This window comes from Aulonocara sp. 'chitande type north' Nkhata Bay, linkage group LG23 (genome assembly GCF_057382095.1).
Source record: "Aulonocara sp. 'chitande type north' Nkhata Bay isolate Kocher_YH1m ecotype deep benthic linkage group LG23, A_spYH_male_GT1.1, whole genome shotgun sequence".
Taxonomy (NCBI): domain Eukaryota; kingdom Metazoa; phylum Chordata; class Actinopteri; order Cichliformes; family Cichlidae; genus Aulonocara; species Aulonocara sp. 'chitande type north' Nkhata Bay.
Genome location: NC_141365.1, coordinates 8342498 through 8369746, shown reverse-complemented (window position 1 = coordinate 8369746; position 27249 = coordinate 8342498). Strand labels below are relative to the sequence as shown.

At 42.4% G+C, this 27249-nt stretch overlaps 2 protein-coding genes across 2 annotated transcripts in view; one reads left to right on the top strand and one right to left on the bottom strand.

Annotated features, from left to right (window-relative positions):
* The first annotated feature begins 1042 nt into the window (after positions 1–1042).
* Positions 1043–25240, top strand: lrrc52 (leucine rich repeat containing 52). Its single transcript, XM_086281648.1, has 2 exons — positions 1043–2326; positions 17685–25240. The coding sequence occupies exons 1-2, from the start codon at positions 1678–1680 to the stop codon at positions 18023–18025; spliced, it is 990 nt and encodes a 329-aa protein (XP_086137774.1). The 5' UTR covers positions 1043–1677; the 3' UTR covers positions 18026–25240.
* Positions 20996–27249, bottom strand: part of LOC147301134 (cytochrome P450 2J6-like) — a 147699-nt gene continuing 141445 nt past the window's right edge. The window contains exon 9 of the mRNA XM_086281644.1: positions 20996–21198. Coding sequence (XP_086137770.1) covers positions 21011–21198 — 188 coding nt within the window. The 3' untranslated portion in view covers positions 20996–21010. The remainder of the gene's footprint in view (positions 21199–27249) is intronic.

The window sequence follows — 27249 nt, the reverse complement described above, 5'->3', positions numbered from 1 at the left end:
TGGTTTAAATATGCTACTAGCTCAAATGAGGAAGTCCTGCCCTAAACCCTTAACCTTTGACCTGACATATGTTGGATAGCAATAGTGTTTTTGGGGTGAAACGGTCTTCCGTAAGAAAAATTTCAGGGCATTAGTATTGCTTCGTTTGAATTTGGATAGCTGACAAGATATTTGTACAAACTAAAATATAATTTGGGGTTGTTGTTTTTTTACTAGAAGCAAAGGGGATTTGTAGCTGAGCTGCAGCCAGTTTAACTACAGTTGGATTGATGAAGTCCATACCTCTATGTGACCCCTTAACGAAGGAGCCTTTGACCTAATTTCTCTGACTTTTGAACTATTTCCATCTCTGACACCTGTCGCATAGCTTTGCATAACACCTTTGCTTCACTCATCTCCCATTTGAAAGTGAACTTTTGAATGACACTAATGGGATGTGACAGTCAACATCCTGTCAACTTACTTCCAACTGTAAGACAACAAAACGTGTGGCATGTGGATAAGGGAGTGTGTGACTGCCTGACCAAATTAAAATCTGACTATGCCAGAAAAAATTAATAACTACGCGCGCGCACAATCCAATTTGAATGCATTATGTTGTCAACAAGCCGCTGGGGGAAAAGACAAGGGAGAAATTAGCCAGTGGACCACATGAGATAAGGCCTGTTAAATTTGTGCATGGCTAAGAGGCTGCTGCTTTCAGACAAGATTATGATTGAGTTGTTTTCATTATTATTATTATTATTATTATTATTTTATGCGCGCACACACAAAAACACAACGGCACGAGGACTTTGAGTTTCACCGGATGGTCGGACGGTTTGCTCTCTGGACGTCTGGTTTTCTAAAGAGGGCAACACCTGCTGACGTCACCACTACAAATTGTCCATAGCCAACACACACACACACACACACACACACACACACACACACACACACACCACAAACTGGACTTTTGTGTGTGCAGAGCTGCAGTATACGCGCGGATGGAGAGTCAGAAAGGGAGGGCGCACAGAGCGAGACAGCATCAGTACAGCGCGGCAGTGAGCCACGGTCACACAGGGCTGAGTGAGCGCAGTGGAAGGACGCACTTTCAGTTGCACTCCTGAGGGAAAAACACGACTTGCCTGCTGGACGGTGGCGCACATCACTCAGACAAACACAGTCAAGGACACATGTGAGCCGAGTGCGTCTCCACGGAGAACATTTCGCGGACTCTGCGTTCAGGATTCAGGGATTTGTTTTAATTTAATTTAATTTTTTTTTTTGCGTAAGTCATGGTATTTGTTTGGAAACTAAATAAACAATGCTCTCCGATGGAGTCGACTAATTCGCAAAGATGAGACTCGGAGGGGGCGATCGACAACATTCAATGGTTCTTTGGTCTCCTCAGGTGGGACAAAGTCCGATAAGCTGCACAAGTCTCACCCACTGAGCCTGAGAAGCGGTCACCTTCTGAAATGATGTCTGGTGGCGACGTGCGTGGTGCGCCAGCGTGCGTGTGAGTGACTGACCGATAGCCTTTCTGAGAAAGAGAGAAAGAGCCTGGATATAAACAGGAGCCGGGATTTCAGGCAGAGACAGCCAGATACTCACACCCATGCAGGATGCCCGGAGAGCGCCGGAGAGTCCTGGTCCAGCTCAGCCCGAGTTCATGACGCTCTGGGCGGCCTCGTCATGCGTCTCTTGCCCGAGCCCAGTGCCCAGTCCCTCCGACTCCTCTTCCTCTTTATCTTCGTGATGGGGGTGGCCCCTTCACCGGCTCTCACTGCCGGTTGCCCTGACAGATGCGTGTGCGACGACCAGCTGGTGGTCCAGTGCGCTGGCCAGGATCTTACCCAGTTTCCCAATGACCTCCCCCTGGCCACCCGGCAGCTCATAATCTCGAACAACCGCATCGGTGACCTACCGGCGCTGCAGCTCAACTACCTTTCCGATCTGGTCTATCTGGATTGTAGCAACAACTCACTGACAGAAATCTCCGAATCCACTTTCGGGAACTTGAGGAAACTCGCTTATCTGGACTTGTCATTCAACAACCTGCTGCAGATTGAGGACCGGACTTTCGGGCCCCTAGCGTCTCTGGTGATGCTCCGGCTGACGGATAACCCGAGTCTGGGGGAGATCCACCCGGATGCCTTTGCAGAGAACATGGCTCTGCAGGTGCTCGATGTGAGCCGGAACAACCTGACGACCCTCAACATTAGCAGCCTGATCGCTCTGCCTGCTCTGAGGTCTCTGGGGCTCAGCGGCAACCCATGGAGATGCGACTGTGACACAGAGGACCTCTGCCTTTGGCTGCAGATAGAGGGATACAAGTTCCAAGGTGAGGTTGTATGTATACACAAACGGGCATTTATGATGGTTTTAAACACTTAAAAAATGATAATGTATTTTTTACTTTTATATGGAACATAGCACAACACATAAATTGGTCCATATATGCATGTTTATTTTTCAGTTGGCAGCAGTCTTTTGTGAGGTGATCACTGTGCGTTTGGCTGCTCTTTCCTGGAAAAGAAACTACTCTTACTTTTAAGACCTAAAGGTTTCATCATTTGTGGATGGCTTAGCTCCTGATGATGGGCCACTTATTGCACTGTTGTTCTCCTTTTATTCTGATATGTATACACACATATTTCCAACCTCCCCCAGGTGTGCACAGATGCACAGTCAGATGCTCTTTCTCTTTCTGAAAAGCACACACTCACAGAGAGAGAGAGAGGCTCCAGAGCTAAGAGTTTGACCTCAGAGTCAAAGTAATCTGAAGATTTTGTTCCCCTGCTGATCTCTGCAACACAGTCCCTCCAAACTGCCCTTCACGTCTCAGTAATACCTTGAGTTTACCCCAACAAATAAGCAGCCTCGTGTTGTTCTTACCTGGAAGGCATCAGCACCTCGGCTGTAAAATCCCTTAAACACAGAGGAAGAATGACCCACGAAGAATTTGTGGACTTGTGACTTTCTCAGAGAGGACAAGCTCAGGTGATCTTTGCTCACAAAGGTTAATTGAGCTTAACTGTAAGCAGGTGAATTGGGTTATCGCTCGGGACAATGGATTGCTGTCTTACAGCTGGTGTTCATCCCATCAATGTCACCGCTTTGTTTATCTCAGTCCTGAAGGCAGAGATAATGCTAAGAGGATGATTGTGTCCTTTTGTACCTTTTTTTACTAACCTCCCCTGCTTGCACACACACACACACACACACACACACACACACACACACACACACACACACACACACACACACACACACACACAGACTTTAATGAACACACATGCAAACAAAGTGCCCACTTGGGTGTACTGGAGCTCACATTGTTGGGCCCCTCAGTCCAGATGGTTAATGATGATGCTCCAAAAAATTGGCCTCCTGTGCTCTTACTAAGGACAACACGTACATGTGTGAAGCGTGTGTGTTTGTCTGTGAGAGAGAGAGTGACTCACCCCACTTGCCCCAAACGCAATTTCATTGTTCTTGACAATGACAATAAATAAATAAATACTAAAAATACTAAATACACTTAGTGTGGAAGCTAGAGGTTAAGGGGGACCCTCAGGCCAGGACCCATAGGAAATTGAAGTATTAAAATGTCAATTCTGCATGAAGGTTAAGGGACACAGAGCTTTAGAGGAAGGCCACATAAAGACAACAAGTACCCAAAGTTGTTATCCACCTTTAGACATGCAGTTACTAAGAAAATCAGAACACATTTTCTAACCCGAGAGCTTCTGAACTGTAAGTGACACAATCCAACACCCACAGCTGAGCCACTCTGCCTTAAAAACACTCACACCTGTAACAGTTAATAATTATGAAGTGACACTCATTCATCATCGCACCGCTCTATAAAAGTTAGAAACGTGATCAGTGGAGTTCAGACTTTGTTCATTGAGAAACACATATCGCACACCCTCCATCGCTCAGGCTGACAAATCAAGTATGAACGTGGCATTCATAAACAAACACGTAACCAGTTTAACGAAGTGAACGGGGTCAAGCGAGCACGTGTGTGTGTTAGAGCATGTAGTTGTGTTTCTGTGGTCGTGAATGCCTCCTGATCAGACTGCAGGGCTGTGAGTCTAAAGCACAGAGACTCCAGCTGTCGCTACCTCTCAGTGTGAATATGAATCAGGTGCATGCAAGTGTGTATGCTTGTGAGAGTTCATCTTCAGACAGACACAATAACTAATTCAGGATTGTTTTCAGTTTTGCTGCTGATGATGTTTAAGGTTATAATACCTGGATTCAAACCAAATTTAGTTTGGTTTGATTGTTTTTGTGTTTCTGTTACAGATTTTGTGCTTTTTGTCGTTGTTAGGTATTTACATGCCCGTCATTTTTAAGAAAGTCACCCAGTTTTTCTTTTTGTTTGTGCTGGTTATGTGTGACTGACAAAGGCTGACATGACTTGACTCTGGCAGCCATAATAAAAGAGAGACAACAAGAGAGAGAGCGACAGAGTGATTGAACGAAGAGACACAAAGACAGAGTGGATGCGTTTCTTTAGTAAAGTCACGAAAAAAGCAAAAAGACAAACCGTCAGGAAAGTCTCTGTCACAGAGAACGAGTCTGAGCTAGAGGTGCAAGCAGTCGGGTTTTATGGTTGATGTTGTAAATTTCTTCCTGGTCAAGAAAGACTTCGAAAAAAAATGTTAGATAAAATGATATTTTCAGAAAGGGAAGCTTAATGTAATTGTGAAACAGCTGCTGTTATTAAAAAGGGTCTAAAATTAACCAAGAGAAAAGAAGTAAAGATACTTTTAGTTAATCATGTATAATATTTAGACTCTATATTGAAGGAGTTCTGTCATAATGGCGCTAGGCGTGGGGTTTGGCGCTGGGGGTTTCAGTTACAAGAGAACTGGAAGGAAGAAGACCAACAGCACCACCTGCAGATTTGCACCCCAGGAAATACTAATTTAATAAACCTTAATTATTTTGCAAATTGGTAGTTAAAGCACACAGACTCATTAGTGGCAAGGCAGAAGTGTGACAGATTAATTTCAATAGCTTATTTGACAAATCAGTCGCAGTGAGACACATTTGGTGAGTCGCTGGTTGCAACCCTGAGTGAGCCTTTCTCAGTGTAGATTGCCTCCGCAAGTGGCCCCCAGCTAGTTGTATTAATTAGTTATTTTTGCCTGGAGTGGTACTTTAATATGTTTTTTAGCTTTGTGACTGTAGTTGGCTTCTTTTATAAATATTATAATAAAGTAATATTTTAACAAATTTTGTGGGTTTTTGTGTGGTTTTTAACTTGTTTTCTTTTGTTGGAGCACTTATTTTTGAGTTATCGACTTGTACAAATAAAGTATTGAAATTCATCTGTCACACCTTTGCCTTGCCCGTAACAAGTCTGTGTGCTTTGGTTACTAATTGTTGATATAATTTGGGATTATTAGATTAATGTTTACTGAGCTGAAAAAATCCCCTGGTGGCGTTGTTGGTCTTCTTTCCTGCAGTTGTTTTGTAACTGCCCCCTGCCACAATGACAGACTTATCACTTAACTCAGCAGTTTCCTCAGCTCTGTGAAGCATTTTAGCATCTTTCAGCTATTTTGTTTTACATTCACTGATCACTTTATTAGGTGCACCTTGCTATTACTGCGTTGGACCACCTTACGTTTGCAAATATGCCGTACTTCTTCATGGGATAGATTCAACGAGGTGCTGGAAGCATTCCTGGGAGATTTTGGTCCATTTTGATATGACAGTGTCACACAGTTACTGCAGATTTGTCATGATAGTTGCACATTAATGCTGTCAATCTCCCGTTCCACCACATCCCAAAAGTGCTCTGTTGGATTGACATCTGGAAACTGTGGAGGTCATTTGAATATAGTGCATTGCCATGTTCAACAATCCATTTTGAAATGATTTGAACTTTGTGACATGGTGCATTTTTCTGCAGGAATCAGCCATCAGAACATAGGCACACTGTGGCAATAAAGAGATGGAGAGCAATGACTAGTCAGCAGCAATACTCAGGTAGGCTGTGGCAATGAAAGGATGCTGAGTTGGTACTAAAGGGGGGGGAAAGCGCGCCAAGAAGATTTCCCCAGCACTATTACACCACCAGCAGCCTGAACTGTTGAAACACGTCAAAACTAAGGCACGTGTTCATGTTTAGACTAAACTCTGACCCTACTGTCTGCAGGAGAAATTGAGTTATCAAACCAGGCATTTTCTAATTTTCTATTGCCCAATTTCGGTGAGTCGTGATGTCAATCATAGCCTCAGATTTCTGTTCTTAGATGATAGGCATGCCACCCAGTGTGGTCTTCTGCTGCTTCGAGGTCTGAAGTGCATTCCTCAGTTGTTGCAGGTGGTTATTTAAGATATTGTTCTCATGCTATAAACAGCAGTCTGTTCGTTCTCCTCTCGCTGGATATTTTCTCATTTTCAGGCCATTCTCTCGAAGCCCTAGAGATGGCTGTGTGGGGTAATGCCTGGAGATCAGTTTCAGTTCATTTTGCAGCAGTGAGTTGTAGAGAACCTGATATTTATAGAGCAAATGAATAAATCAGAGCTGAAAGGAAAAACAGTAAATGTCAGACTATCAGTAATCAGGTGGACAAGCGTGCAACTCCAATGTAAAAACAGCCAGTTGTTCACTAATATGTTAGCCACATTCATCTAACAAAGCCACTTCTGGCATGTGTAAGCTGCACCCAAGAGAAAAAAATAATAAATGCAGTTTTAGGGAGAAACATGATATTCATGGAGAGAAAAATAACCTCAGTTTGTTACTTTGTTGTGTCGTGCACATAAAATGCTGTAGTGCGGAGACATTTGTCAGTCATGGACATAACTTCTTACATTACAGGCAAACTTCTCAGCAATAATAATAACTCATTCACTTTGCTGCACTTCACAGTGTGTCGGGTGTTGATTTTCTGCTTTTGGGACATGTGCTGTCTAATGATGCTGATGTTCACACGCCACGGTTTGCATGAAGTATTACATCCAGCAAAGAGGAAATGGGATTTTTTTCTGTTTATCTGTCAGTTTCACTAAAAGTGGAGTCTGGCTTAACATAGAAATTATTTAGATGTGGATACGGAAACTTTTTTACAGCTGCAAGACAGGGCAAGGTGCGAGAATATCCAAATCTTTGCAACCACGTATCAAACTGAAAAAACATAAAACAGAGCGATCACCTTGCTGCTCTGAAGAAGATATCAGAGAATAACCTGGATCCATGGACTTAATTCAGTTGAAGGTGTGCCGTCTCGGACTAGTCTTGTTTGTCATGGCAATAAATCAACAAGAAAAAGGTACGTTCAGGAAGATTTTTATATAACATTGTCTGTTTGGTCATGCGTTCCAACAACTCTGACTTACCTGTCATGCTCTGATCTCCATTCTCTATTATGAGTTGTCAGTACTCAGGGAATGTACTTTCCCTTGTCATAATAACATTTCAGCTTGTTAAATGCCTTGCTGTACTCACTGTAGGGTGATATTTGACAAGTGTCTCAGCTAAATACACAGACTTTGAGTGGCTTGTCCTGCCTTCGGGCTGGCAGAGCTTGTAGTGTTATGACTCCAGTGTTGGGGAAAGTATTTTCTGGCTGCTCATCAGTCCCCTGGATGGCTGGGAGCCCAGAGGGAAAGAGCCAAGGCAGGGGGGCCACGCATGGGGCAAGAGTTAAATATTTATAAAATGAAAAAGACAAACAGAGGTCAGCCAGTTTAAAGATGTCACAGTGAAAGAAAGACATTAGGTTTCTCAGAAATTGCACCTGATTTTGACTTTAATGAAAGCGAATCTTTAATTACTGAAGAAATTAGATGAGATGAGAAGAGAGAGAACAGCTGAAGTAACACAGGAAAAGAAGAGAGGACAAAATGAGAAAGGACAGAAAGGGATAATAAATCGGGCAAAGAGATTAAAATGAACTTTGGGTACAGCAAGGAGAAATAAAACAAAAAAACAAAAACACACAGACTATTGAGGACTTACCAATCATCTATGCCCCAGATCTGTCACTCAAACCCATTAAAACATTCATTATGACAAGGAGGCATCGATTCAATTTAATACAGGTAGATGATGCATTATTTATCAGCTGGAACCATTCCTCAGACCCATCTGGTGCAGAGAGGCATATCAAATTCAACTGGTCTCCTTCAATAGTGTAGCCTCTATGTATTTTTATGTCTCTGTGCATTTTACTGTGTGAGCTCGAACGCAGGATTGGTGTGATGCTTGTGTGGGTGTGTTTGTGATGTGATCACCTGAGGCACAGAAGGGAGATAGCACAGGTGTGTGAGTTCATGTGCATGACTGCGTTTACATGCTGCACGTATGTGCACGTGCGTGTGGCAAACCAAGCATGTAAGCCAAGAGAATGAAATTGGAAAAGAGAGCGGAGAGTGTGAAGATGACGGAGCAAAAAATAAAAAAAAACTCAGGGAAATAGGAGGATGTAGAAGATGAGGGAAACGGGGCTGAAGAGGAGAACAAATGCAAACGTGCTAGAGCGGGAATGAAAAGTGGAAGGTGATAAAGAGGGGGGCAGTGACAAGAGATAGAGGAAAGAGAAGAGAGATGGAGCTGCTGCTATCTGACCTTCACTCTCTCTCTCTTTACTCATTCTCTGCCAAAGGAAGAAGGGATCATATGGAGAAATGATAGATAGGAGGATGGTGGTAATCTGACTAATGCCATATTTGAGAAGAGTGTGAAGGCGTGTGTTATTCAGCCCTAGTGGATGTGATGGAGAAAAGGTCAACTATTCTTAGTCTTCTTTGCCTTCCCCAGTATGATGCATTTAGCTGGCTAAACGGTGAGATATCCAAGCTTCGCCGTGAGGGGAGGGCCCCCAGAATGTCTTATGCTGGATTTTGTAGGCTTGTAATGAGCATGACTGGGAAAATTTGGAGATTTAAATATGTCTAGGCATTTTAGGTAAAGCAGTAAAAATCAAGTCTCCGTTTTCTAAATGGAAATTATAATGTATGCATCGTTCCTTATGTCTTATCTCGTGTAACTGTTATTTAAAGTACAGCAGAGTCTAAAGTCTTGATCCACCCCTCGTTTTTAAATATTTTCCTTTCAATGAGCCAGACTATCTCAAGCAATAGATCTCCAGGCTTTTTGAAGGGTTTTTCTTTCAAAATTGACTGACCAATTTCAGAAGAATGTTTTTTCTTTCCTTTTGCAACTTAACATCAACCTATGAATCATTCAACAATAAAAATGGGCCTACCTCATGAGCCAGTGTTGTGTCTACACAGTAGCAAATAACCTGTATTGAATTGTATCTGTAGGGACTTTATTATTTGCAGCCTGTTGCAAAAATACATTATTTGTTCCTTTTAAAAATACCAAAGAAAACACAAGCATACATTTATATTTTTCCACCAACAAGGTGATCCCGATAGAGCTATGTGAAAGGACCCAGAACGACTCAGATATGGCTGCTCTCAAAACTTTTATTTATTGTGCACTTTATTGTGTCTCTCTGTCACCTCGAACTCTGCTGCTGTCAGCTGCTTCAATCGCCTGCCTCCTTCCTCCGATCCTGCCGGCTACTGAAATAGGGAAGTCATCTACCACAGCTCCATCTTTATGGAGGTGCTTTCCAATACAGAACAAGCCAACTTTAGTAATTTCCATAGACTGTGAATGAAAGGTGGACATAGCCATACAGTGTGTGCAAAGCCCTTTTTCTGAACCCTTGATGTGACCCTTTTGATACCAGATATCTACAGCGCAGTATGGATCTTTAACATGCTTCTTGTCAGTACTGGGGCCCGTGATTTACAAAATTAACATAATTTTATATTCAGAAAGACTTAAAGTTAGTGAGTGGTGCCATAAAATCACTGAAGCAGTGGGGTGGTTTTCTCTTAGACTTCTATACAATGTGATTTAACAGATGTCTACTCTACTAATCATTAGAAAGAATTCAGGTTTTACGCCAAGATGGCGTTACTTTACAGAACCTATGCACACTCTATGATGTTGCCTCTGAGTACAAATCTGAGACATCAAAACAACACTGGTGAATTGCAGTGATGGTTCCGGAACAATTTTATTATCATAATATACAAATAACACAACAAATAACACAGTGATATCTGATAGTAAATCTGCAGGTTTTGCAGTATGGTCTAATTTTCACAAATCCCTGAATGAATGATAGTATGTATTAAGGACATTATTGTCCACTGTAATCTTATTGATTCATAAATAATTCTTCAAATTCTGTTCTTAGTACTCTTCCTCCACCTGGAGGTCAGAGGTCATAAAGGCAACAGAGAAGAATGGGTTGTCAGAGACGTATCATCAGGGTAGCTGATTAAAGGCTTCAGTCAAGGTGTCTGGTTGAATAGTGGCCTCCACTAAGCGTGTAAACACACAGAAATATGTAAAACAGACTTAAGTTAATTCTCTGTGATTGAAGGTATTAGAGGCTGCTCGTATCTACGGCTTCCACATGTACAGGACCAAAACTGTACTAATTACCATGTGCACTGGCGTAATTAATCTGTTTATAAATAGCTCCGCTCCTGTTTCACAGGATAGCATCTCTGCCCCTGCAGGGTAATAGCTCAGAGATCTGATCATACATGTGTGTAATGTGAACATACTGTAAATGCACACATGAGCTTAAAATGCAGACCTGCATCTTAAGGTCCTTTAAACTACAGGCCTCTCTTGTTTTGTGTGCATTCACAAAAAAGAAAAAGAAAAAAAAAAGCAGTTGTTATTCCGCTGCTCGTTGCCGTCTTATGCGAGTGAGCATCAGAGACTAGTGAACAAGTTAGAGTGAAGTCAACGAGTCAACAGCATTTTTCAGCAGCATCTCATCCCCACATTAGCAACACCTCCGGGGAAGCAATGAGCCCGCTTTCCTGTCAACACCGAGCCTGGAATCTACCCAGCTGATGATTAGACACTGAGACTGTATCACCCAGGCTCAGTGACTGACACTCACAAACACTCATGACCTCTGATTACAGATGCATATGCACACACATACACTGCTTATAGTCACTGGATTGCTATATTGTGCACTCTTTCAAATAAAACAGGAAGTCTTAGTTCCCATTCACAATTCCTGGAAAGTTCTGCTTGATCTGAGGCTTTTAGAGAGGTGCTTACTCGTGTCTTGGGCTTGTGTGCCTTTATATCCGCTTGTCTATTTTAAAAAGTAAGGTGTTACATGATTGACTGCTTATGTTTATTTCCTCCTGTGATATTTTTTATCCTTATAAGCACTGGCCAGGTGTCAGTGAGCTGCAGGGATTTGTGTCCGGTCATTAGCACACTGACATAACACGGTGACATTATGGCATGCACAGCAGACATAATTGGGTAAAAGGTACAAAAAAACAGGCAGGTGTACACCATGCAGGAAACCAAGAACCAGACAGCAATAACATTTTACCGACTGCATATTGCAGAATCTAAGTGTAGGGCAATATGAAACCACCTGGTTCAGGCCACACTACGTCATAATGAGTGTGTATGCCTTGCCCTGCAGCTTGTTTAAGGTGTGTTTGAAAAATGGGGAAACTGCAGTGCAGTGAGCATGCAAACTGTCAATTTTTCGAGGCTGCAGTAACTGTCCTGAAACTGCTGGAATTAGACTGCACTCAAACTACTCTGCAGGAACAAATAGCGCAGGCACACATCTCTTTATCTTTGTGCTCCACACTCGCTCTCTGCTCTCTCCGAGCCTTTCTCATGCACATCCACACAGTCCTTAACCTGAAAATACCCCTGGTTTAGCTCTCGGGGTATTTGTTTCATTTTGCAGAATTGTATAAGTGCTGCACCTACTGAGAAGTTTTAATGAGACAATGAGCAGGTTAACTGCACAGGCAAATGGAAAGAAGAGCAAATGTTAGCACAAGTTTGCAAGTAACACCCTTTTATACACATTTAAGTTTTCAAAAAGGTGTGCTTAAAATGAATTAGCACCTATACTGAATGGGTACTATAACTGGACATTTAATGAAACAGTCTTCAGATTAGATATTAACCGGAGAGAATGGCTACAATGCCTAAAATGCTGGACTTTAAACAAGAAAATAACAGTTTTAACTACATTCACCAAAAGTACCAGTGCATATCTTATTAAAGACAAAATTCAGTGAAAAATAGCGACTGTGAAAAACAGGGACAACTACTGAAAATGTCAAGGGCATGCTGCCAGAGTGATGGCTGAGTGATGGGATGAGTGAGAAAACAGTGAGTGACAAGGAAACAGACGGTGAAGAGAGACTGAACACAGAGTGAATCATCCAGGCTGCCACCTTTTCCTGTATTCTGCAGTAATACTCACATTATTTTCTCTTATCTGGGATTGGAAGCGGCAGTGAATTATCTCCAAAGCGTAGCCACAAGTGTGCAGGATAAATGTATTTGTGGGCGGGAATTCAGACGTCTTCCTGTTGAACGACACAGAACCAACTGGTAAATGGCCTGTATTTGTATAGTGCTTTACTGGTCCCTAAGGACCTCAAAGCGCTTTACACAACCAGTCATTCACCCATTCACACATTGGTGATGGCAAGCTACATTGTAGCCACAGCCACCCTGGGGCGCACCGACAGAGGCCTTCTCCTGTAATCCGTTCCTATTACCCGTTGTATTCTAAAAGTTATTTCCTTATTACTCCCTTCCCTCCACCTGTGGCTTATCCTTTTTCTCTCCTCGTCTGTGTTTAGCCATTACTCGATCTTATCGTGTTCATCTCCTGCATGCCTCTCATCCATTTGGGGATCCTCTGCATTTTTATTTATCTCATTGTTTACTTATTTGACTCACTGCTCGACTTTGGTAAATCCTGCTCAACTCTGCAGTGCTTTTTGTGGTCATGTTCTTCCAAAATTTGCATTAAATTTACACCTTTCTTGTTTAACATCAGGCTTTGTGTGTGCTTTTGACAGAAGCCCTTACACATGACACCTGCCCAGCTCACACCATGTTACAGTCTAAAACTCTTAACTCTTTAGATTAAATACAACAGGCTACATACACTCGCTGGTCACTTTACACCCATGATGCACATCTCCTATTAGTCTATTGGATTGATATCTGATTATTGTGGGCTAATTTTCATGTTCAGAAACCAGTTTGAGATGATTGAACTTTGTGACATGGAGGGTTTTTCTGCTGGAAGAAGCCACTGGTGCGGTCATAAATAGATCAGGAGTCTCTTTAATTATTTGACAGATTCATTATAATCTGGGTGTTACAAGGGCATACAGCCAGTTTGTGGGAGTCAAAATTCTGGCTAGGTCATAGGGGATCAAATATTTACTTCACTCAATAACCTGCAAATTAATTTTTAACTTTTATGTTTTTTCTTCAAGGGCAGCACGGTGGCACGGTGGTTAGCACTGTTGCCACACAGCAAGAAGGTCCTGAGTTCAATTCCACCATCAGGCCGGGGTCTTTCTGTGTGGAGTTTGCATGTTCTCCCCGTGTCTGCGTGGGTTCCCTCCGGGTACTCCGGCTTCCTCCCACCGTCCAAAGACATGCAGTTTGTGGGGATAGGTTAATTGGATAATCCAAATTGCCACTAGGTGTGAATGTGAGTGCGAATGGTTGTCTGTCCCTATGTGTTAGCCCTGCGACAGACTGGCGACCTGTCCAGGGTGTACCCCGCCTCTCGCCCTATGACAGCTGGGATAGGCTCCAGCGCCCCCTGCGACCCTGAAAAGGATAAGGGGTAGCGAATGGATGGATGTTTTTTCTTTTGACTTTTTTGGTTGATATTTTGCCTCTCTCCATTAAAATGAAACAGGGGGTCAAAGAATTATTTACCCCACTGTATGTCTTGTGCTAGGATGAACTCATTAAGTTCCTATGCTTGCTCATTTTAATTAAATGCAATACAGTTTTCTTCCATTTAATGCTAATTCACAAGCACTAACTCATGGCACTTTGCAAGTAAAAAACTAAAACTTACCAAGTGTTTATGAAAAAAGTGCAGATCCAGGTTACTATTACTGCCAGTAAATCTTATTGATCTGTATCATATGATCCTTTTGTCAATGGTCAGTTCTCATTTTGTGTTTTAATCAATGAGAAAAGGGCTGCTTTTCATACAAAATCAATTGGAAGACAATAAAGAGAGTCATGTGAATTGAATACGTTTTCCCAAAGTAAGACTTAACTTTTGCTTCTGTCAGGCTGCCTGATTATTGTTAACTTCACAGCTAACACTAAATAACAGGAACATGGTGGATGCATCGTACTTTCATGCTTATCTATTGTTTAAATATTAGAGTTTTCTGTTGAAAGATTGTTTTAGTGTGAGACAGTGTTCTTGTTTGTTCACTTTGCTCAGACGCACACAGAGGAATACAAGTGGAGCACGCTCAATCGGCATACTGCCTTTCATCACACTTTAGAGAAGAACAGGCAGCAGTACCATGCAGCCAAGAACTGTGACCAGAGTTTGAATTGTTACAAGACACATGAAATGTTGACGGAAGAAGAACAAATGAGACCCCAATACCCCGAGGGACCTGTTTGCTGTTGTGAGTCTGCACAGCCTCTGATTGCACCTCACTGTTCCAGCATCCGGTTACGAATGTTACATTGCAAGAGAGAAAAGAAAACACCTCACTGCATATACGCAGGAAAACAAATCCTCACACCAGCCTCGAGGCAACATTGGCAAGGTAATGAGACAGAGCAGACCAGCTAGCTGTGCCAGAAACAGTGGAAGACGATGACAGAGGGACAGCCACGAACAGTGAAGACACATAAGGAAGTTTAGTGCAGTTTTCCAACATATGAAGACCTTTCAACATAAATAAGGTAACATGGATAAAAGATTAGTGACAAGCAGATTAAAATAATAAAATAAAAACAGAACTGACCTTCCATACTTCCTCCACAGATTATTTTGTCCTGAGCTGTCCTCAGGCTCCTGCTGCAGCCCTTCCAACGATACTAAGAGGCAGAATTTCTCAAGCATGTCTTGGGTCTTCTCCCAGTTAGAAATGCCTGAAAAACCTTACTTAGTAGATATCGGGATCCCAAAGGGTAGTCAGACCTTTATCCATGGAGCTCGGCTGGATGCAGCCCAAACAAGTGGGTCCATCGCCTGTAGATGTGCCATTGTGGCCTGCTGCATTGTGGCTTGGGCAGCAGTTAAAGGAGGCAGCAATGGTGATCTTATCCCTTGGGTTCACAGACAGCCTATTTAAGGCCTATATAGATTTTGTATTGTAATAGTGAATTACTGAATGACATCAAAAATCCTTTGCAACAAACAAAGGCCATGATTCATTTCAATCAGGTGTCGCCTTTAGTGTCTTAGTGGAGAACAATCCTCGAAGAGCCAGTAAAGTCTTGTTTGGGTGGGTTTAAAGAGCCCTGTCCCTGCTTTCTCCAGGACTTTCTGATAACTAATTTCCACAAAGGAGAAATATAAAAGAATTTCTTCATTACATTCAGGAATGCGCCTGTTTTACTTTCACATTTCCAGCAGTAAATTTCATCCGTCGGTCCAATTTTGGCCTATTAACTTACAGACACTCTAAGGTTAATGCCATTTACAAAACTACCAGTGCGGTAAAATACAAACAGCATAATTTCTGTGTCTAATAATAAAGTATATAATCTTGCCCTTTGTGTTGCCCACTGAACACTCGGCATTAACCACTGTATTTGTCCCCTCTCAGTATTCTCTCCCAGCTTTTTAAATCAGGTCTCTTTTTCATGCCGATCGCTTCTACGATTACTTCTAAAAGGGAAGCGAGCAGAGACAAGAGAGGGGCGATGTAAAATCTCTGTGCGTCTATTTTCTGATTGACTGTCAAAGATGGATAAAGAAAAAAGGTGTTACATGCAGAATATGTTCCAGTTTATCCTCAGTTGTTTATTTGCCACTGAAAAATTGTGCACCTCTGACAACTAATCCTGTTTTATGGTGTTAAATACTAACTCAGTGACCTCATACTCTCAGCACTCACATGGACAGCTGTTAAAAAGAAAAAACATCAAAGCTATTTGGTTACAGAAGAATACCAATCCATCACTTGACACATGCAGCAGACTTGACACAACATCAGCTCAACTCTTCTTCTCAAGAGTGGGAGAAAGCCCCCGGGGAGGTGATAAGCAACGCTGTATTGATCAAAAACATAAAACCACTGCAGATATATGTGTTGTGAAAGTTCTCCCGAGCAGGTTTGGGAAACCTTTTTCAAAACACCAAGTTTGCTTTGTTTGATTCCACTTTTCTTACCACCAGTATAATGTGTCTCGTGGTTATCTTGGGCAGAATAAAACACTTTAGGTTTGAGGTTCATTTGGGCGTCCTTCTAGTTCTTACTTCAAACTGCTGCTTCTGCAAATCCCTGGCAAGTAGATCATATCCAGTCATTCTGTTCCCATTGCTCATTTCCATGTCCAGACCTTTGGCTTCATTGGTAGATGACTGCAGTTTAATTAACACTGTTAACAGCAATAATACATCAGAGGAATGGAGCGCCAGAGACTTCGCTCATATTCTATGTTCTGTCTATCTTGTGATTCCTATTTAGTGTGTGCATACACTCTTTCTCTGTGCATTTGTTTGCATTTTTCTTCCTCCGTCCCTGTTTTGTGCCGTTATCTTTCTCTCGGTTTTTAAAAGTGCTCATCTCGATTTGTCCGTCTATCTCTTTTTCGGTCTCTCATCTCTCTCGTTTTCCCCCAGCTTGGAATAAAGAAAAAGAAAAAGCAAAACAAACACACAAGCTCGTTCCCTTTATGTAGACAAATGCAATCAAGCATGCAGGGAGGGTGGGAATGAAGAAGCATGGGAATTAGCCGTGCTTCTAAAGTAAGATGAACTGATAGGAAACAGCGCATACTGTTCTTGTTTCTGATTACACTACTAGATGCATGCAGAGCGAGTCCCTCTACCCTCCATCCTCTCTCTTGTTAGCGCTGTGTTCATATTAATTGATATACACGAGGGTACTGTATATGCTAATGCAAATTCACTGTAGCAGAATGAACTGATTCAAGGAGGCTAGGACAAGCACGGACAAAGAGATTGGGACCTATCTGGCTTCAGTAGTTGACCCTAACCTTTGACCTCTCTTTTGTTAAATCTCAAACCCCATAAATAAGTCATTTACTGTTTTAAAAGTGTCAGTGTTTCTGCTTTACTGTGTGGATGACAGTTACTCCGGCTGATTATCATTTTCCCATTACGAGCAGCAGATGTTTTGTCAGAGAAAACACTCCTTATCTTCTCACCAGTGCATAGTGATTTGCTGGTGTATAATGATGTACACGAGCGTAGGGGAGCGTTTATGTGCCCCAGGCTTGCAGTCAAGTCACCTTTCCTTGCATACATGTGCATGAGTATGTGTGCAGCGTAATAATGATCCCGTGCCCTAGACACCAAAGACCCCCATTACTCAGAGGAAATCTGTTGTGTCTCTCGGGATCCTTTATCACAAAGGTTATCAGTGCATTTTTAAAAGCTGTTTGTTTGGATCCTGGCGTTTGATGTTTGCATACCTTTTTCTCCTGAGTAATTACATTTTTTCCCCTTTTCTCTCCCGATACTCTGCCCTTCATCCTCAACCACACACTGATTATTCTCTGCCACTGCTCTCTTTTATGATATGTCTTTCCTCATTAATCTCCTCTCTCATTACTCCTCCACTCTCTTTTTTCTTTTTCTTTCTCTCCTCACCTCCAGATGAGGGCCAGACAGTTTGCCACAACCCTCCGGAGCTGGCTGGCCAGCGGTTGGCGGAGGTCGGCATGCAGTTGCGGGCAGATTGCCACCAAGGCCTGGGCTACTGGGACTACCTCTTCTTCATCGCCATCGGCTTTGTCATCTTCTCGGCCGGTACGGTGTCGGCTTGGGTGATGGGCGTGCTAATGGTGCTGTACGAACGCTACAGCAAGCGAAAGAGCGAGGAACTGGACAGCGATGACGAGGACGAAAGGGGAGGGATGGGTGGAGGTGGGGGAGGTGGAGGGGGAGGTGGGAACCAGGGGAATGGTGATCTGAGCAAGCCTGGCATGCAAGTGTGACAGACTGATGTGAAACAACATTGGAAGAGGAAGAAAGAAAAGACAGAGAGGAGCAACTTGAAGTGATGAGAGGAGTCTGAGACCAAAGGCTCTGCTATGAACTAAGATCTGCCTGTCTCTCTTTGTTACAGATTTAGATATTGCAATATGCTCCTTAACATATAAGAAAGTGAGTGTGTATGCGTGCGTGTCTGCGCGCGCGTGTGTGAGTGTGTGTCTGCGAGAGAGAAAGAGAGACAGACAGAGACAGCAATAAGGATGACTATGCCTTCACTTCAGGAGAAACAGAATGACCTCTGAGATTATTGAGAGCAATAACCCCCCCACCACCACCACCACACACACACACACACACACATACAAACAAACATACACACACACTTTGCACAGATAGTCTACGGAGCTGCTGGTTTCTCTGAGTGGGTGGATGTACCTTTATACTATATGTAAAGTACTCTTCAGTAACACCCAGTAAAACAAGACACGTGAGTGACGCATTCAAACACACACACACACACACACACACACACACACACACACACAGTATAATCATACAAAATACATAAGAAGGTACTGGGAGTCACAACGAGAGCTTTGCCTTATCTCCAAAGTTAAAGGGGGATCTAGTTTCGTATTTAAATGTGATTTTCCTGAAAGCCTTAAGGCAACTCACTTGAAATATTCTACAGTCACCGCTGTTTCCTATAGACAGAATATGTCCACAGAGAACAAACACATTTTGGGTCATAACAGATCGAACAATGTCAGAGACTGTCAAAATAATGTGAATGTACAAAAAAAGAACAAAGAGGTGGTCCAACTAAGCTTGCCGTGTTACTCTTAACATTAAAAGGCACCCTGTGGAGCTGTCTAAGTGGTAAATGGTGCTATGGAGCAACATTTTCTTTGGGGCGTTTGTCAGTTTTGCTGTACTGACTGACAGGTTTCTAGTTATCAATGCATGCCGATGTCTTAAGTCGGCAGGTATTTATATAAGTATTTATATAAGCCTAGAGGATAGATGCAAATGAATTTATTTGAATGTAAAAAAACAACTCCCTTTGTTGACAAGAAAACTGCACAGGGTGCCTTTACAAAGCAACTTAACACCAGCTGAAAATCAGACTTTGTGGTTACTATATCCAGACAGTAATGCAAATTTGTTGCACACTTTTTTCCTGAATTCCTGACCAGAGACCTTTTGGAGTGTTGGGACCAAAAATGTCTGCAAGAATCTGAAACACTTGTGACATCTTGAGAATGAGTTTCCACAACATATCCTTGATGTTGACCTAAAGAAAAGAAAAGAAAAGAAAAGACAGATTAAAAGATGTTAAAGTGAAATCACACAAGCTGTAAAAGACAGAACAGTTTTGACCCTTTTAAAAAGTACTACTCAAACATTCTGGGAAATGTGCTGAATTAATGGTGTTAATTTCACCTATTTATTTAAAGGTAGCTACAGTTTCCCCAGTATTTCACAAAAATCTGATGTTGTCATTTCCTGCTGTTTCTTACTAGAGCGGATGGTTCACTCGACATTTAAAGACGTGCTTTTACGTGCCGTTGCCCCAACGTCTCCAACTCAGATAGGGGCCGTGCAGAACAGTGACTGAGGTGCTTTTCAGCCTGATGTTAAGTTGCTCCCAAAGCTCGTTTCTCTGTAATAACAGATAGGAGAAGTCTACCTATAGTGACACTAAGTGACTGTCAAATCTCATGTTTACTATGTGTATGTCTGACTTCATGTTTCTGTGTGCACAGTACATGGTTTGCCACACCGTGGGTCGCGCTGCAGTAGTTGCTTGCCGTAGTCTCCATCTTGCTATTGTGCTTGTGGGAGAAGTTTGTCTTTCTCTTTGTGGCAGGATGCCTGTTGTGAAAGTCAGACAGTGTTTGTCAGGCTTTCACCCAGGAAGTCTGTAGTTTGAGCCAAGTATTCAATTATTATTTTAAACTTAAAGTCAAATTAGTTGCATTTGAGAAAAGATGCTTTTGGTGGTTAAAGTACACATTGCCACAACATTAGCCACTTCTTAAGCTGTTTTCACACATGCACTGCAGCCCTCAGTTTTAACCCTGTCACATCAATCACTATACGCTAACTTGTGTGTCTGTGTGATGTCCAATTGCACACGTGAGAAAAGCGTAGGCAACTGCACGGTGAATTGACCGCGAGCAAGTTGATCTGCTGCTTCGTGCACGCTCTACCCTCATAGCACCTAAGGCTAATCTGCACAGAGTATTCCTCTGTAGTAAGAATTATTTCCTACATGTAAGAAAAGGCAGCTTTGGACAATGTCCCGACCTGATTCTGTGTGTGCACGTGTGAAAATGGCTTTTGAAAGCCCTGAAGCCAAACTTCTCCCGTGCTCTGTAGTTGTAGAAGTGGGGCAGGTTCATGGTGGCTGCACATGAAGACAGCACCAGGGTGGTTGACTCAGTTGTACATCCACGGATGACTCTGCTTTATGTGGCTAGACATATCACTTAGTTGACCCCATATCACGTACGCAGATGGGCTGCAGCCTATAACCTGACTGTCAGAATAGAAGTGTGCCTCTGGAGCAGTAGTAGTAGTAATATTACTGTTTGTGTTCATGTATGCGTAACTGTATGTGTTTAAGTGGGGTAGAGCGATCATAGAGCATCTCTGTTAGCAGCGTGGATGAGAGATTCATGAGCACAGACAGGTCCAAACCGATTCCTCCTTCATCCTGCTCCGCTTCCACCCTGTCTGTCAGAGACTGGATAGGCGGTTAGTGATAATAAAACTTTAGATAGAGGTGGGGTTGAGCAAGAGCGGGGTCACCATCTGAAGCAGGAATTCATCCTGACTGATGTATTTAGCAGCTGTATTGAAAGACTGATTGATAGCCAGGCTTTTATTGATGTTGTGGGCTAAGTGGATCCAATAGCCCGGGATGAATGGGCACAGTTAAATGATGAATCTCCAGAGGGTTTGGCAGAATGTACACGTGTGTGTCACTGTGTGAGTGTGTGAAAGAGTGCATGTTTATGTTTTTTTTTGTGGCTTGGTTTATGATCATAACAGTATATCCTAATGTGGGTGCAGATGAGCGACAACAGCTTTTTCATTTGTTTATTTATTTTTTTACAATGAGAGGTGAACTTCCAATGAAAATTTGTCACATCTTCACAGACACGCTTCCTCCCTCAGTCAATCACAGGAAGCTGCTCACCCTCCCATTTAAACACACACACATGCGCACACATAAATCTTCCTACATGCACAATAAATCTCAAGGGCATCACTAAAGTCAGAGCAGCAAGCCTGAGAACATTAACACTCCTGCTTTGGTCTCTCTTACCATGCATCACTACATCCTCTTATCCTTCCCCTTCATTCTCAATCCGACACTGTCATCAGCTCTCACATGACGCCAGCACACAAAGACACACGGATACACCTGGATCTATAATTTATCTGCTAAATCTTTAGGCTGTCAGTGCAGATTTTAAAAGGACCTGTGGAAGGCTGGTATCTATGTTTCATCACATTCATAAAAAGGCATGTGACCTACCATGGCATGACCTCGCAACCTATACCTAAACTTGCAGACAGCACTTTCTGTTTGGTGCGTACATCTGTTTTGCTGGGCTGATTGTCAGTTTTATGCTGCTGACAAATATAGAGCTGTTTAGCGGACAGAAAATGTGAGTCCTTTATCAGCACTAGGTCAGAGGAGAGGGGAGTCAGTCAGTGTGCCAAAAGGTGAGGCGCTATACTGGTGTGAAGTCGTCACAGGGCAGAGCACAGGACAGGGTAAAAATATCACTGATCTAAGAGGGCTTCTGTTTTGTGCACACATGTGAGCACCATCAGATTGTTTAATTAGCTGAGAGGCGAATGGAAGTTTAAAATGTTTGGTAGGAAGCTACTTTGGCTTATGAATCTCATCTTAAAGTCACTAATGCATCTAATGAATGAGCATGAGTTTGTGGAAAGGAGTTGGAAACAATTTAATATATTATTACTGATAAAATCACTGCAGTGGACTCTGTTCTGGGTGTAGCTGATCAAAGCAAGCGAGGAAAGAGAGGAGGGGGCTTCTTTGTAACTTCTCCCCTCCTCTCGTCATGTTTTTACACATAATAATAATAATAATAATAATAATAATAAACTTTATTTATAAAGCACACTAAAAAACCAAGGGTATACCAAGGTGCTTGACAAAAAATAAAATAGGAAAAAGGAGATGCACACAATTATAAAACCTTGACAATCATAATATATAAAAGTAGTTAACAAGCATAACGGATAAAAATGTACCAACGCACACCAAATGTTAACTAGGTGGAAAAGCAAGATTAAATAAATAAGTCTTCAGCCGTGATTTAAACAGTGGCATAGAGTCAGACACCCGGATAGGGCAGCTACAGCAAACGCACGGTCGCTGCGAGATTTCAGCCGAGAACAAGGTTGCTACAGAAGAAGTTGGGTAGCAGATCTAAGTGAGTGCACTGACAGGAGCGTGTAACCTAAGAAGCTCACTGAGGTAGCTCGGCGCCAAATTATTAATAATTTTGTAAGTGAAAAGTAGTATTTTAAATTGAATACGGTATTTAACTGGCAGCCAGTGCAAGCCAGCAAGAACAGGAGTGATGGAAGAAAACTTCCTGCTACCTGTCAAAAGGCGTGCCGCCGCATTCTGGACAGTCTGCAATCTAACAAGAAGGGAGGAGGAAAGGCCAATGTAAAGAGAATTGCAATAGTCCAACCTGGAAGTCACGAATGCGTGAATAAGTTTTTCCAGGTCATTGTGCGGGATATAGCGCTTTGCCTTAGAAATGAGGCGCAGCTGATTAAAACTAGACCTCACAACAGCAGACACTTGCTTGTCAAATTTAAACGAGCTATCCAGCAATATGCCCAAATAATCAGAAGGGGAGCTAGCAAAAGGCATCAGAGCAGCACACAATTGGTCGCGGGGGATTTTACTATCGAACACCACGATCTCCGTTTTCTTTTCGTTCAGGACGAGAGAATTACTCTTGAACCAATCTTTAACCTCACGCATGCATTCACGAAAATAGTGAAAAGACATAGGTAGATCGTCAGTAATCTCAAAATAAATCTGTATATCATCAGCATAGCAATGAAAGGCAACATTATACTTCTCAAAAATTGCTCCAAGAGGGAGCAGATATAGTGAAAAGAGAATAGGGCCTAATACAGATCCTTGAGGCACACCACAGCGTACAGGTACCGAGGAAGATGAGAAGTTGCCCAAATTAACCGAGAAAGACCTGTCAGCAAGATAAGATTTAAACCAGTTGAGGGCAGTGCCTCTTATACCCACAGTATGCTCAAGTCTTAGTAGAAGAATGTTATGATCGACCATATCAAAAGCAAAGGAAAGGTCCAATAAAACCAGGACCACAGAGCGTCCAGAGTCAGTGCTTACAAGAAGGTCATTGAGAACTCTAAGCAAGGCCGTTTCAGTGCTATGCCGTGGCTTAAAAGCAGACTGAAATTTCTCTGCAATGTTGTTCGCGTCTAAATACGCCTGAAGCTGAGAAAGAACTTGTCGCTCCAGGATCTTGGACAGAAACGGTAGCTTAGAGATTGGTCTATAGTTCAAAAGATCATAACAATCAAGATTCTTTTTTTTCAGAATAGGCTGGACTACAGCATGCTTAAAGGCCAGTGGGACAGATCCAGAGAGTAGAGAAAAATTCATTAAGAACAGAATGCTCGGTCCAATTACATCAAAGCAGCCCTTAACAATGCGTGATGGGAGAATATCAAACACAGCATTGGTGTTTTTCAGTTAATCAACCAGCTGCTTCAGAGTTGAAAGTAACACGGGCTCAAATTGATGAAAAGTTGAATTTACACTCAGAGGAAAAGACGGGATAAGAGGCAGACGAAGAGGAAAGCTTAAGGGATGAAACCTTATCTAAAGAAAGAATTTAAAAACGCTCACAAAGAGCTTGTGAATACAGTAAAGGCATATCAGGACAGGGATTAACAACAGAATTAAAAATTTTAAATAGCATACGGGGGTTGTGACCATTAGCCAAAATGACTTTGGAAAGAAAAGATGCCTTAGCCATTCTAGCAGCAGTTTGAAACTGTGCGCGGCTAGTCCGTAACATGTCATAAGAAACCTGAAGTTTATCTTTTTTCCACCTCCTCTCATCACGGCGACAAACACGTCGTAAAGCACGTGTAGTGTCATTTAGCCAGCAATGAGAGTAGGTTCTAGGGCGCTTCATTTTGATGGGAGCAACAGAATCAAGAATAGAAGAACAAAAAGATAACAGGATATTAGCACAACCATCAACCGAGCAGAAAGAACAGTCGTCGGGTACAGCCAAATCAGGGGTAGATGAAAATAATGATAACAAAATATCAGCACAACCATCAGATGAGCGAACTGAGCAGCAGTCAGGAATCATAAACGCCAAATCTAAAAAAGACACAGCAAACTTTGACACAGCTTCAGAGCTGAGTACGCGTAGCGGACGAGAAAGAGCTCCAGGCTGCGGTCCAGCGGCAGATAAGCCAATATCAAAGGAAATAGGAAAATGATCTGGAATCCCAGCGTCATTTATATCCTTAATACAGATATCCAGGCCATACGTAAAGACCAAGTCCAAAATATGGCCTTTAACGTGGGTTGGTTCATTTAACCACTGAAGGAGGTTAAAAGAGTCCATTAAAGCAAGAAAGTCTTTAGCAAGCAGGTCGAAACCCAAGAAGTCGGCAAAGTCCGAGATAAAACAAAAATAAAAATATTTGGGTGGTCGATAGACCAACACACACAAAGTGGTCGTGGAAGCAGTCATCTCCAATAACTGAACTTCAAAACTAGCAAAGTTAGGCGAGGAAAGTCGCCGAACATTATATACGTTTTTAAAAACTGAGGCTAAACCACTTCCCCTACCAGAAAGCCTCGGTGAACTAAAAAAGGCACAGTCCAAAGGAAGAAGTTCAGAGAAAGGAATGAGCTCACCAGGGCGAATCCAGGTTTCTGTAAGGAATAAAACATCAAGGCCGCTAGTAGAGAAGAAGTCATTGTTCTCTGGAAAATTCACAAGTTAATGCCTGAGAAAGCAGCGTTGGTGTGCTGTTTAGAAGTCAGAGGTGCTGTGATGGCTTGCTGTTGAAGCTGCAGATTGCAGATGTCCTCGAAGGCGACAGCACAGTCCCCAGTGTACGTGTGTGTGTGTGTGTGTGTGTGTGTGTGTGTGTGTGTGTGTGGGGGGGGGGGGGGGGGGGGGGGAGGGGGTCTGATTTAGATTCTGACAGACCTGCTGATATACTGTGTATCATGTTTTTTAGTTCCTTTGCCATTTCTTTTAGATTTTTCTTTAGTTTTGTACATCATGGATCATAAGCAATAAAGAACTTAAGGATGAAGTCTGGATGAAAAGTAGTTTTCTAAGATTTTACTTGTTAATACTGGAAAAATGACTTGAATTCTTGTCTTATATGAATAAAAACTACTCAGTTAAAAACTGTAAGATTTTTTTAATACCACAATAGTGGAGATCTTTTGTTTAACAGCGCTGAGTCCTGGATCCAGTGCACCTTTGCTGGATGTTTGCAGTATAACATAGTTCTGTTACTGATTTTCATAGCACCACCACCACATTCTTTATTATTGGCATTTTTATAGCACTCTCAATTTGGTTTACTCGTATTGTTTTTAATATTTCTGGCATATTCTGCCATTTATTAACTGAAATGTCCTGTCTGCTTTTAAAGCATTAAGAGGAAATTGTTTATGCATGTATACCAGTGTTTCCAATAATGTGGCACTGATATCAGCTGGCTTCTTTTTCAAATTCTCTGCAGTCGCTCTTCGGTTGTATTTCACAGAAAGCCCTAACGAAATCCCTACAGCCCCACCTGTGGGTGGTGGGTGCACAGCAGGGCAGATGCATGCAGTTGCTTTGGGTTGCTTGGGAGTAAGGCCCAGCCACCAGACCCTCACCCTCAATTCCCTACCCCATGCCTGGCTCCAGACCGGAACCACAGTGACTCTATTCTGTGCAGCGGGTCACTCTTGAATCCTCACCCAGAACCAGTTTGCCTTGGGAGATCCGACCAGGGGCAGATTGACCCACACAACATATCTCCTGTGATCACTGGACATGCAAATCCCTCCACCACGTTAACGTGATGATTCAAGGAGGGGACTGCATATTTAGAAGGTAGCAAACTGGCAACCATATGTTAGCCTACCATGGTTTGCTATTTTACTTCTTAACTATTATTTAGAAAATTAATAACACGTTGTATTCAAAGTGAAACTAGCAACTGAGACCATTATCTCATCAGGACAGTCAATAAGGTCACAAATCAAGTTAGCAGTATGTTCATTTCCTCATAAAAGTTGGCCCTGCCGGCCATTTAGAGAAAAAAACAGGTTCTCGTCCACATTGGCTTTACTTTTGGAGGCTAATTCTTTGCTATGCGTATGGTTTATGAATGAGCAATCTGGGAACCCACTGGCTAGTCTGATTAATTAGCATCTGGAGACGATGCCATGCAGCAATTCTGGGCTTATACTGAAGCCAGTAAAGATCTGTTCCAAGATTTCCTGTTCCGGGCATCGTTTATGAATGCAGGTAAATTAGAAAAGGATGATGAGAAAAAAAATCAGTGTCAGACAATAGCTGATGGCTTTTTAGATTGCATTTCAGCATGCCATACCTCTTTTAATCTACACAAAAACGGTTCACTTGCATACATATTGGGAAGTTCTTTACCAAAACTCTGCAGATTTGGCATATTCATGCTCAGATATCTGTTTATGGAGATTAATGACAAAGTAGCAACTCAAGCTGTTACTACAATAATAACCACACAAGTTATTAAATCTACTATGAGTGAAATCCCGAAGGTTCTCACTTTAAACTGTGTAGTCGTGCTCTGGTACTGATGCGCAGGTGTGTGCTTTTGCTGCAATTGCCTGTGGGAACTCAGTTTCATAGATAGCTCAGTGAGGTTGGAAAGAGCAATCTTAGATTCAGTCTCTCGCTCTCTCACACACACACTGAGGGAAAAATAGAAATAGTCCATTCTCATAAATCTGAGCAATATTTGGCTCCATTTCCTATATATTAGACACAGTCCGTCTGTCTGTCATGTGTGCCTCTAGAGAATTTAGAGACTGCACGCCACACACATACACACTGCACAGTGGCAATGGGATAGCATCAGGGGCTTAGAGCAGGAAGCAGAGGCT

Excerpts from the sequence above, each read along its gene's own strand:
- lrrc52 (XM_086281648.1), top strand. The coding sequence starts at position 1,678 with ATGCGTCTCTTGCCCGAGCCCAGTGCCCAGTCCCTCCGACTCCTCTTC. Across the intron at positions 2,327-17,684 it reads AGAGGGATACAAGTTCCAAG|ATGAGGGCCAGACAGTTTGC; the intron begins GTGAGGTTGTAT and ends CCTCACCTCCAG.